Genomic DNA, 12,665 nt, shown 5'->3' on the forward strand with positions numbered 1-12,665 from the left:
TACGCAGAACACTTAAACCTTACCCAAAATTCACTGCGACTCAGAAGTCAAGAAGAGCAATGCACAATGGCATCGCTCATAAGTAGCTCAAGCAAAGAGTGATAAGTTCATATTCAAAAAGTTACAAAGGCGCGTTACCGTCGTACAGGTGGGAGCTGACTTCCAAGATGTGTTTCCAACTACTGCCTTAAACCGACAATTCGATCAGACCAGTTAAGTACTTGCAAATGAATTTTAATGCTTGGCTATAATCAAGAGCAGCATGTTTAATATTAAGTAAAACCCAATCAGATTCAACCATAATTAATTATCAAATATGTTAAAGTGAAAACAAGTTAATATGGAGGGATGGGAATTTAGATAGTCTTCTATTTCTCATGTTTTAAAATATTAAAATAAGTCTATTAATTGCAGGGGAAATTTAAAACAGGGTATCCTGACAATCATTTCTCTATTTTTAAATTAAAATACAAGCAATGCAGTTAATCCTTATAATGCTATGAACAATCACAAATTGGGACGCAGATGCCCCTGAAATCAAAACAAAAATAGAGTGGAATGGACCCTTACAAGTCTGTAACGTAACATTTAAAAGATCTCTAGGCTCAACTCTAGTTTGGGGGACAGAAAGACAGAATGGCCCCGAATACCAGGGTGAACGGAAGGAACCCGATCGTTTCCTAAAGCCATGTCACGCAGTCAGGAAGAAGATAGCAGTATATCTACAGTAAATTAATAGTCTCGCACATGCACAGCACACTCTTTTATTCCAACTACCATATACCACATCCCAATTTTACGTGTTTCCATGTTGCTAGAAATCCTTAAAAGAATCGCAACACTGAGCTAGCCGGCACGAGCACCAAGCACACCCCACTACAGAGCATGCTACCGTACACCAGAAATTCATACCAGACACGAACGATATAACTCTTTTCATTTACAGATAATTGCATTTGTTGTCAGAATAAACACAAATATTTCTGCGAAGTCCATTATAAGAGTGACATTTCAAAAACACGTTTATCAGCTTCGTTACTCCGCAGATACGTTTGGTAAACCGGAAAAATTTATTACAGTTTTAGACTGAAGTACATTAAGATTTTTACGCTAGCATCGGACAAATCCCATTGGAAAACCAAAAGGCCCACCTAGAAACGTGACCATCAGTAAGAGTCCGAAAAGCAGCCTTTCCCTTTCTAGCATGTATTGCGCTTTATACTGTGACACTGCAGCCTCTGAGGGTCAGATTAATTAAGATCAACAGCAGCTGCAGTGCAACGTGAGAAGCACACTGCCACAGCTCTCACCAGTCCAGCCCAATTACCTGCAGCGTTCCAGCGCTGGACAACTGACAACTACCATACTCCTCACCAAGTCATTAACTCCCCCTGGCCTACCGATAAAAGTTAAAAAACAAACCAACCTCTTTTCAGACGGCCTGCAGAGCTGACTGCACCTGCTGCAGGGTGCAACGATGAGTCCCTGAGCGACGTTTGCCAGTCAAATCTTTACAGATGTTGCTTAACTTTACGCTAGAGCTGGGTCCAAAGATGGGAACGAGGTAGCAATCAGGCACGAGCCCTCCTCCCAGATCCCTCTGTGCTCCATTGCTAAAAGCCAGTCTGACAGATTCACTAAATCCAAGGTTTTCTCCCCTGGCCAAAAAGCTACCCATCACTGACCAAATAAATTCTGTGGTCAACTACTGAGGACAATATCCAAGTTAATGCAATTCATTAAAGAACAAACAAGATCAAAGAGCATTTGAAAAAGTTATTGCTTTTTACAGGTTATACCCATTAAGGAAAGCGAGAACATGTTTCTTTTATTGCACAAGGGAGAAGAGGAAAACAATCAAGAGACTCAGACATTCCCTGCTTATAGCTTTTAAATATTAGCTCCAAGACCTACGTTCTGACAAACATCCATTAAAACTTTGATCTGTCTGTGAAATACTATCAAAGAATTTTATGGCAATTTTAAACTTTGTGAAAGAGGAAAATTTAAAATTTTCAGTGCATACCAACTTTGGCTATTTTTCTTAGGGTTTGGTTGTGTGGTTTTTTGTTTGGTTGGCTTTTTTTTGTTGGTTTTTTTTTTTTTTCCTTACAGAATGCATAAGTCCAGAAAATAGATATTTTTAATGAATAATTGCTTTACAAAAATCTCAACTTCATCAAATAATAATACTGTCACTACAAGCACCTTTATCTACATAAGCTTCCTAATTTACTGAGAATCATTTGTGTTTCAATTATATTGAAAACTAATCAAAAGCAGTCACAGAAATAGTTGAAAATTGTTAAATACAGTATTTCCCTGTGATAACAGCCACCCTCACTTTGTTCTTTATTTTGCCAACCTAGTGCAGATACAGCTAGTCTGTATCATTCATTAAAGTTAGACTAACCATTCCAAATCTATCACAAGTTGGTTTAAACCTTTCTTCCACAAGACAAAGACACAGCACGTTCGTGCAAACCAAAGCCATTTACTATGTCAAAGTTTATTCACTCATTAACATGAGTAAGTCCCTACACGTAGAAGAAATTAGTGCAAAATTTCTACTTAAGCTTCCACTCAAAATTTCTCCCAGTCTACCAAATGAAGTGCTGCTAAACGATAGTACACTGGGCGAGTTAGATATCTAACAAACTCAAGATGATACCAAGTTACATATTCGGTTTCAGCTTCCTTTTAAATGTAAAATACTAAGGATCTGCTGGCTAACAAGCTAACTTTTTTTATTCTGTTCCAGTAACCAGGCAACAGACAACTGTCCAACTGAGAATTATCTCTCTGAACAGCTGGCAATCAACACTTGGGGTTTTTTGGTGGTTGGGTTTTTTTTGTTGTTGTTTTTTTAACTAGTAGAAAGATCAGCTATTCCAGTGATTACTTTATAAACCTACACAGCTCTAGATTCCACCTCTGAAATCTCTACTCACTATTTAATCATTTCATCAGTCCCATTATCCTCAAAGTTAACTCATATAAGTAAACGTTTACAACAGAATCTGGAAATCTTAAGATATATACCTATGAAGGCTCCGATTAGCTAATGTTAACACTTTAGAAAAAATTATAAGTATCAAGAATAAAAGTGAGATGCATTTATTGATGTATGACAAACCACTTTCAAGGAACCATGACAACAGACAGCTCATAACTAACGCCATTCTCGCTTCTAACTCCATTACTCCTTTTCTCTTCCATAGCTGAAAAAGCAGTATTTCACTTCAACATTATTTCGAGTGTTGATTTTTAGAACAGATTCTTTTCCCTACCAGATTTTATGTTATTTTTAAGAGTTATAAATTAACATGACAATTCCTTTATTATATAAAAGAAATAATAATGGTGAACCAAGTTCGATATATTATAGCTCCCCCCTCCCTAACAGTTTAATAGGAGTAATGAAGCTAGCAAGTGAACTTATTAATTACAAATTCCTGTAAAGTTGTGTTACTTACACATTCAATGTGTTTGAAAGGTTCTCAAGAGTCAGAAGAAGAGACTTTTCAAAAGGGCATTTGCACAACGATTAGCTAGACTATCCTCCATCATACATGAATGTTTCAAAAAGATCTGATATTCAAACACAATACATCTCAAACACAAGTCACTTGGTAAAAACATAACATAGCCACACGACACTTCATACGCTCTCTACATAAGGCAGGGGAGGAAACTCCCACCTTTGTATTCTCCAAACATTTAGATCGCTACCAATTAGAAATCTGCCATGAAAACAACGCAGCTAATCTATCGTTAAAAGCAGTAAGACCTTAGCCCCATTTAATTACGTTTTTATTAATCTCCGTTCTTAATATTATCTAATTTCAGTACACACGCGACTTCGTATTCCAATAAATTGAAAAACACTGACCCAGCTCAAACTCACTCAAGCACCAAGTTCCGACCAGGCAAGATCCTGTTGCAAGATAAACAACGTGATGCGAGGTAACATAATTTTGCGTGTGCGCGTGTGTGTATGTGTGAGACTGGGGCGGGAGCGCAGAGAGAGAGAGAGAGAGAGAGAGAGAGAGAGAAGAGAGAGAGGAGAAAGCAAGCGAGAGTGCGCGCCAGCATTCGCAATGGAAAAAAATACATATGTCCAGAGAAGTTTTCAGTCCAGCGCTCACTATAATTCAGAATGGAGAAACAGGTAAGAGCTTAATACAACAGAAATACTGACTCTTTTTTTATATTATTATTATTTTTATATTATTCAAAATAAACCCATACATTAAAATAGCTTCACAGAATGTCTACTTTCTTTATGAAGTCCACTTCGTTAATATTAAAGTAGCATGGCTACGCCTGTGTTTAAATTTTGGACCAGAACCTACTAGTCGATACACACTCTGTACTTCTCTGCAGAAAGGATCAGCACCTATTAGTTTAAAAGGAGGGCATACTTTGCCATTTTAATTTCATTTCCACTAATCTAGGGGCACAAGCCTGAACAGAAAAGAATCGGGGATAATCTAAGCACAATAACCAAAGTCAAATTGCAGAAGTCCAGACAATTAGAAAAAGTCAGCTGGTAACCTGAAAAGAGAACAATAAATTGTGTACTCAAAAAATAAGACTTTAGTGGACAGTAATGTATTTATATACTGCTTCCTACTGTGTGAACTAAAATGCTCAGTGACAAGCTGGGGTTTTTTTCCTTCAATTTCTTGTAATTAGAGCTGCCATATAATTCTTCAGTAATTATGTCACCTTTTGATGCACAAAAATAATTCCCACAGAAATCAGTCTGCATACTGAAGTCCTATATCACAGAGGAGGAAAAAAAAAAAAAAAAAAAAAAAAAGAACACTATTAGATCATAGGAACCACTCATGACTTCTGTATTACAACCAACTTCCTCCTTTCCAAACAGCAACTTACTCAGACTACACTAAAACTTTTCGGAAACGGAGCAAAGTTCCACAGAAGCTTCAGCAAGAGAGCATTGCATAGCGAAACGTACATTAGACACATTTATAGTCACACGCATCAGAGGTACAGACTGTGTAACTTCTATTAGGAAAACAGAACAATTGTTTAAGAAACTTTGTAAGAAAAAATAAACCGTATCTTTGCATCAGCTATTTCACAAGGTTTGTATTCCCTACCGCTACATGAGCGCGAGGGTCTGGAAGAAACCCAGAAGTCATCAGCTGAGAGAATGCCGGGACCTCTGAAAATTCCATGGGCTGGTGGTCAAACGCAAACAGAAAGACTAAGGAGAGCTAGCCACGCTGGAATCCATTTCTCATCCCTGCTCCACGCCTTAGCAGGTTATCAGCCGCCTACTTCCTTAAGACGCTCATTTTCTGTACGACACAACGTGGCTGCAAATTCAAAGCAGACCCTATGAAGTCAAACTGGAACTTCATTTGCACCTGCTACACTGAAACTGCTTGAGCCTCCCCGCCCTAGTTGTTTATATTATTACCACTGATTTTAAGAGAGAATGGGTTTATGTCACAAACGTTACTGCTCATGTCATTCTAGCTCGCTAATTTTTATTTCTCAAAGGTTCTTCTGCTACTACTGCGGTACCTTTACAATTTGCTACACAAAAAAATATGTAATTCTGATTTAATCAGAAAACAGAAGAACTGTGCTAGAGCACTGAACAAAAGATCTAATCTTTGGAGCATCCTTTCCAAGTGAGTGTAAATAAACTGTAGTAAAATGAAAAGACTTGTAATTTGGTATTTGGAATATTCTTCATAAACACCAATTTTCTGTAACATCCTTGCATATCTGATACCACCTCATGTATAATGCAGAAAATCTATTTCATTTTCATCTATTGACAGTGAATTTAATTTACTATTGCGGCTCTTTACCCGGATTACGTTATTAATTCTGCAATCAGGCTCTTTTCAATGCTTTTATTTCTTCCAAGAGTTTTCACAATTCTATATTGATTTCTTCCTTCCACCCTAACATACCTTTCAAAATAAAGCACCATTTTTTCTAACTTTCTAAAGAAAAGTAAAAAAGAAAAAAAACCTCAAAGACAACAAGCATCAGTTCAGAAGCTGTATCTTTCAACAGGAGAAATCTACATGCATCACTTTAACCTCTGACATTTAAGCATTATAAACTACATTCACTAAGGAGATGCACAACAGGTGCATTAAAATTTCCACATCAGAAAATCATCATTGTAAATAGACCACAATCTCTCCCATAATAAAAAATAATCCACTTCTGCCGGACTCTAAAGTTAGAGGCCGGGAAAGCTAAATGCTCCAATGTTAGTGTTCTGTTTACATCCATACCAACTGCCTTCACTATTTTGTAGAATTCAGTCATCTTGTTAAACTAGACCAAATGCAAAGCAGCTCTTATTTTTCCAACAGAAAAGAGTCGGTTACAGCTAGTCAACTCAATTCTAAATCACCAGTTATTCTTCAAAACAACAAAATCAAAACACCAAAGAAAAGCGTTAGCTCTGTTACTATTTTGAATCAGTTTTTAAGAAGTCCTCTAGAACAAAGTTCAATTACAGAATGCTAATTTGTTCATCTCTAGGAAAAAAAAAAAAAAAAAGATTATTCAATTGCAGAAGCTAAAATCTTGTGTAACATTATGTAAGACTCCCTCTTCAGAAATCTTATAAAGGAGAAATGCTAACTCAAGTATTTATTATTGTTGTACGCAAATATTTAAAACTTTTATCTTGTGCATTAATATAGTTAATATAAAATACTAATTTCTTTATTCACACAAAGTATTTCACTTTTATAACAGAGTTTTCTTCCACCATCATGATAAACATAATATAAAGAATATCTAAAGAGCAGCACTTGTCCTCTTAACTTCACTCCAGAGCCAGTGAACAAAGCAGTGAAGCAGAAAGAAGGTACATAATGGATTTAAAGTAAATGGCCCATTCTTTAAGAGGCGGCCTCTCATTTTTACTCATTCTAGCTTAATTGTCATTACAATGTCTGGAAACTTCAAACGAACAATTATTTTTACGCCAGCTGTCAAGTTGGTTCCTTAAAGCTAGATTTTTATTTATTTTTTTTTTTAATCAAAAAAGCAAAGCAATCAAAATGTTAATGAAAATATTCTTTTGCAGAAACATTGTAAACATCTTTAAACATATTTCAAGCAGTTAGTGCCAAGTCCATTCCATACACCAAGACAGACAAAACATTTATATTCACTGTTGCACTTTGTAACACACTTTTCTGAGAAACAATGCTTCCAGCTGCACAGGAAGCTTAACCGTCCATATATGAAACACATTGACACATACATACGTCCCCTGGGATTTAAAAATAAAGAATTGGCTAATTTTTGCACCTACCTGGGTAAAAATCTTTGGATTTAGACAGCTTGATGGTGGCCCCAGTCTCTTTCTGCAACTGAACAATTGTCTGTCCTCCCTTCCCAATTATAGATCCAGCAGCATAACTAGGTATGAGGACCTTTAGAAAATACTGGCCATCCTCTGAAAAATTGAGATATGTATGGTTAATATGGCTTACAAACTTCGATTTTTCCCTCCCCAGACCCACAAATAAACAAAATGTTACATCTTTAAACTCGTCCAGTAATTCATGCATTTACATCTAACCAGTTGCGTCATTCTACAAGGCAGGTTTAGACTAATGCCTTTGACATTTTAAAATATGTACGTTTATTCTGAACAAATTAAAGAATCCACACAGATTCCTTAAGCCTGTAAAAGAATAAGAATAAAATCCAAAATTATATTTCAAAGGTGGATTATTCCCCCCCTCCGCCCCCCCCAGCGGTAACCACAGCACGCAGAAATGATCGGACACCTTTAAAAAAAATAAATAAAGCCCTGCACGAAAACGTGCCTGGTGACAACTACAACCTTGCTTGAAAATACTGCAAAAGAAACGCCAAAACTAAGAAGGAATGAATTGTAAATTCTGATGGGCTATTTGTTTGTCATTAGCAAACACACGAGAATAGCAATTAGCTATTGCCTGCATTCTTCTTAAGTGAGCAAAACGACTACTCTGCTACCAAATAACCCACCCAAAATGTGGGGTTTTATTCCAAGCGTTTCAGCCACTGCCAAGAAAACAACTCAACATGGTGAGGATGGAATCACTTGCCTAAGTAATCCCGGTGTATTCCTTTAGCACTTCTTAAGCGACAATGATCTCTTTTAAGCTCATTAATTAAAGGACATTAAGAAGAATTTTTCCCAATTGATCAAAAGCCTAAGTCACTTATTTTAAATACACTTAAAAGGTGACGAGATAGGCAATGCCAGTCCTCTACCCACCACTGGCGTTAGAGCACACGGTCGGAGCAGGAAAAATATACATATAATGAATGGAGGGGGAAAGGGAAAAAGATAGGGGGGGGGAAAAAAAAAAAAAAAAGAAAAGACTCCCAGTCTGGTTCGGCAGCTGCACAAGTGCCTGTGCCCTCCGCACCCCACCGAAGTGTAAGGACCTTCCGTAACCGGCTCCGAAAAAGTGCAAGACAATACGGGTCCGCCGGTCGCCCAGACTCAGGCTCTCTCTCCCCCCGGGCATTAAGGCAGCGTCCCACGGGCACGGAGCGCAACATTGTTAGCGTGAGACCTGTTCGACCACGCTGACACCGATTTTTATTTGCCGCCCCCTAAGCGGAAAGAACGCCCCCCGGTTCACCTCGCTTCTGTTTATCCCAGACCTGACGCCTCTCCCGGGGTGCCCGCGCGCCACAGCCGTGCCCACCCGTGGGAGCCGGCGGCACCACGCGCGCGCGGGCGCGAGCGCGCGCGCGCTCCCCCCCCCCCCCCCCCAGCCAGACCGCGGCTCTCCACGGCGGGCACACACATTCACCTCTGCCTCCGTGCATTGTGACGGCTCCGGTGCACACGCACAGAGGAGATGCCGGTCCCGTTATAACTCATCTCCTCCAGCAAGAGCAGGATGGGAACTAGCGAGTCCCCGCGGCCGGGAGGCGACTCCCCCCCCCACACACACACACGCACACCCCCCGCCCCCCCCCAAAATACACCAACACCACCCCCCCACCCCCCCCGCCGCCACCATCCAGCCCTCGCCCCCAGCACGGCAAACACACGCCGTGTCTGGGCTGACAATAGAAGGGAGGCCGAGGAGGGAGGAAAACGCACGGCAAAGGCTGAAAGGCAACTTGCGAGCCGGAGGGATGGGGAAGGAGGAAAGCGCGTTGGCCGCCTCCTTCCAGCTGCCATTTATTTTCGCCCCGGGTTTAAAGGGGCGAGGGAGGTGGCCGGGCTGCAGAAGCCCCTTGTGCCCCCGCCGAGTCCCCGTAGGGTCACGGCTGTTCCAGCCCCGGCGTGGATATTAAATAAAAAAGGCTGGGAGATGCTGAAAACCGACGCCATTTTGATGAATGATAACATTAGAGAAATGGGAATGGGGTTTTTTGGGGGGGAGGGGGGGGGAAGGAGGGGGGGGGAGGCAGGCAGGCAGGTAGGGAAGCGGAGAGGTGGGTGGGTTGGGCGGGGGGGGGGGGGGAGGAGGGGGGTGACGGAGGGTATACCCACCGCCCGTGTTGGTCCTCTTGGTGCTGCCGGCTTCAGGGGGGGCTTCGAGCGGTCTTTTCCGGGAGTCCGGCGGGTCCAGGTCTATGGGAACCCCGGTGTGGGTCCCGTTCTGCTGGATGGGAGCTGCCGCCATCATGTTTGCTGCTGCTCGGAGGAGAATTGTCTCTTCCCTTCTGTGGTGGGGGGGCAGGGAGGGAAGGGGGGAGGAGGAGGAGGAGGAGGAGGAGGAGGAAGGGGGAGGAGGAGGAGGAGGAGGAGGGGAGGGGGCTCGTCCCGTTCTCTTGTCCTTTTCGAAAATGTAGAGCTAAGCTCGGGATTGTCGAGGATGCTGCGCGCCTTGTTTATCTGGCACCCGGGGGGAGGGAAGGGAAAGGAGGGAGGGAAGCGGGCAGGACTGGGCTGGAGGAGCAGCTGCAGTGCAGTGTCAGGAGGAGATGAGGAGAAGGGAGACAGGGGAACGAGGGGGGCGAGAGAGGGAAGAGAAAGGGGGAGAGGAGAGGAGGAGGAGGGGAAAGAGTGAAAAGAGTGAGACAGGAGGAGGAGAGGACAGAGTGAGTGGGAGAGGAGAGGAGGGGAGAGAGTGAGTGGGAGAGGAGAGGAGAGGAGGGGAGAGAGAACGAGTGAGACTGAGGCGGCGGGGAGGGAGGGAGGGAGCGAGGGAGGGGGAGAAGGAAGGAGGGAGGGAGGGAGGGAGCAGAGCGGTGTAAATGGTGGGCGAGGGAGTGAGTGGGAGATGATTCACGCTGCCACCGAGCCCCCTTCCCGTCCCTGCCCGCCCGATTCGCCGCGCCTGCCGCTGCGGCTCGGCTGCCCGCCGCTCCCGCGTCCCGTCCCACCTCCCACCCCCACACCACCCCCCCGTCCCCCGCACGGACGGGCCCGTGTGCCCGGGGGTGGAGAGGGGCGAATCTCTGCCCGTGCGGCGCTGCTCCGCTCTCGCCCCGGCACCACCACCACCGCCGGGCGCAGGGGCCGCTGGCTGCCCCACCGGGCGTGGGCTGGGGGGCCGCCACCCACGGCCACGCCGCAGAAACACAACGGGCAGGAGAGGTTAGAGCCGTGGGAGGGGGGTGCGAGGACTGGGGGAAGAAGAGGGGGGGGGGGAGTTGACGGGGGGACTGAAGAAGGGAGGGGGGGAGGCGGCCGGGATAAAAAAGAAGGGCGGGGCTTCCTGCGAAGACAGGCGGGAGATACGTCCAATCGGAACAAAAGAGAGCGAGGTTGGGATTGAAACGTACAGCCAATCACGGGCCGCCAGTGAACGGGCCGCTCGGTGCGGGTGGGGGGAGGCGCGGGGGGGGGGTGGTGGTTTAACCTCTGCGGCGGCGGGTGGGGGGCGGCGGCGGCGACGACAACGACAACGCCGATCGACGCCGGGGGGGGCGTGTGTGGAGGCCGGCTCCCGCCCCGGGAGGGTCCCCGCCGTGATGCGGCGTCACCTGGGTTACACGCTGCGCCTCATAGGCCCGCGGCTGCGTGGGAGGACGGCTGAGATTTGGCCGAGGAGGCTGCGGGGTAGCGGGGACGCGGCCCCCTTGGGGCCGGCCTGAACGGCGCGGTGCGGCGCGGCGGGACCCGGTGCGGACGGGGCCTCTTCCTGGGGGGTGGAGGAAGACGGGGGGAGTTGGATGGGGGGGGGGTGGCAGCGCCGCCGCTCAGCGCCGGGAGCCTGGGATGCGGCAGGCTGCGTCGCGATGGCTTGTAGGGGGAAATAATAGTGATAATAATAATTATTATTATTATTTAAAAAATAATTAATAAAGATATAATTTTTATACAGTGACAGGCGGGCTTGCTGGAGCTGTGTGACACGGAGCGGCGTTTCTTAATGTTAAATATTTAGCGGAAAACGCAAACACGTTTCGCTGCGACGGAGGTTATTTCTGCGTACAAATCTCACATCGTTCAAGTTGAAGCTTAAAGCGTTGTAAGGGGGGGGGGGGGGGGCGGGCGGGCGCCGGGGGGTTGTCTGCTTTTATAAGCGTTTTTTTTCCTCGGCTCTTTGCTATTGAATTGACTCGTTGCCTTTGGAAAAAAAAAAAAAAAAATTCCTCAAACCAATATAACCTCAGCGGCGGCGGTCAGTACTAGAGCATCAATTCTGTACAAAAATTTAGAACTGTGTGTTTATTGCGTTAGACGGTGCTCCGTTCTAAATCCGTATTGATGTGTATGTGTGCGGAATGGCCGCTGCCTCCGTGCCTCTTGCTATGCAAGCTTAAAGCCTGGCTGTTCGTGGATGAAATCCAATTTCCATTCTAAGCTCCCTGGGAGATTCGGCCCTAGTTTTAGTAATCACTTACCATTAATACTGCCCCAAACAATTTTTGGTACTTAAAATATAGATTTCATGTATAATATATTATACAGCACATCACCTCTGCTTATAAGCCAGGTATGTAATGCATTATAGGATATTAAAACATGGACACTTTAACATCTAAACAGGCTCCTGCCCAAAAGCATTCACAGATTAAGAACTCAATCTGGCACTGTACATAGGAAACTTTCAATGACTTCTTTGGGAATTGTGTCCTAGGAATGCGATATCTAGCCTCCTCACAGGTAGATGAAATAGATGCGGCAGATTCAGTAACAATTTGATAGCATATATGGTCAGAAAAATGATTGTATAAAAATGGAACTTTCTTACTCATCATATACCCTTTGTATCTAAGACACTCTGACTCATAATTGCTTAGTTTACTGACTGAAATAAAATTTTAGGCTTCTGTTACCTTGGCAGTTGCTGACACAATTATGGTACAGCAAGCTGGGGACTGGTTCTAGCTCTTCCATTTGCTTTACTAAGTTCCAGTTGAAGAATTTTAGTTAGCGTTTGAGCCAGAAAGAGCACAGCATGACTTGAAAATCTCAGGTCCAGTTTGTAGGGTCATCAGTCCTAAGAGGCCTCTTTTTATTTGTAAACTAAGAAAATGGCTTATAGAAAATTTCAAAGACAAAAATAAAAACCCCACAATGTTCGAATGAAGCCATCTTGAGTCAATTTCTGCAGTGGAACTGGATAAATTATAACAGTGCTCCCTTTATCTCACTGAGTATGTCCCATTCATCTGTAGTAACATTGAATCAAACAATTCTCTTGTTTCAAGACCACATCTGTTTTACTGTGCCCCCCGCA

At 44.0% G+C, this 12,665-nt stretch overlaps 1 protein-coding gene across 1 annotated transcript in view; it reads right to left on the reverse strand.

Moving 5' to 3' along the window:
• NOVA1 (NOVA alternative splicing regulator 1) overlaps positions 1–10,285 on the reverse strand; it is a 161,408-nt gene extending 151,123 nt beyond the window's left edge. Inside the window, exons 1-2 of the mRNA XM_082485650.1 lie at positions 9,524–10,285; positions 7,328–7,471 (exon numbers count right to left, since the gene is read on the reverse strand). Coding sequence (XP_082341776.1) covers positions 7,328–7,471; positions 9,524–9,659 — 280 coding nt within the window. The 5' untranslated portion in view covers positions 9,660–10,285. The remainder of the gene's footprint in view (positions 1–7,327; positions 7,472–9,523) is intronic.
• Between the last annotated feature and the right edge of the window lie 2,380 nt (positions 10,286–12,665).

The sequence above is a fragment of the Vanellus vanellus genome, assembly GCF_965231255.1.
Source record: "Vanellus vanellus genome assembly, chromosome: 6".
Lineage (NCBI taxonomy): Eukaryota > Metazoa > Chordata > Aves > Charadriiformes > Charadriidae > Vanellus > Vanellus vanellus.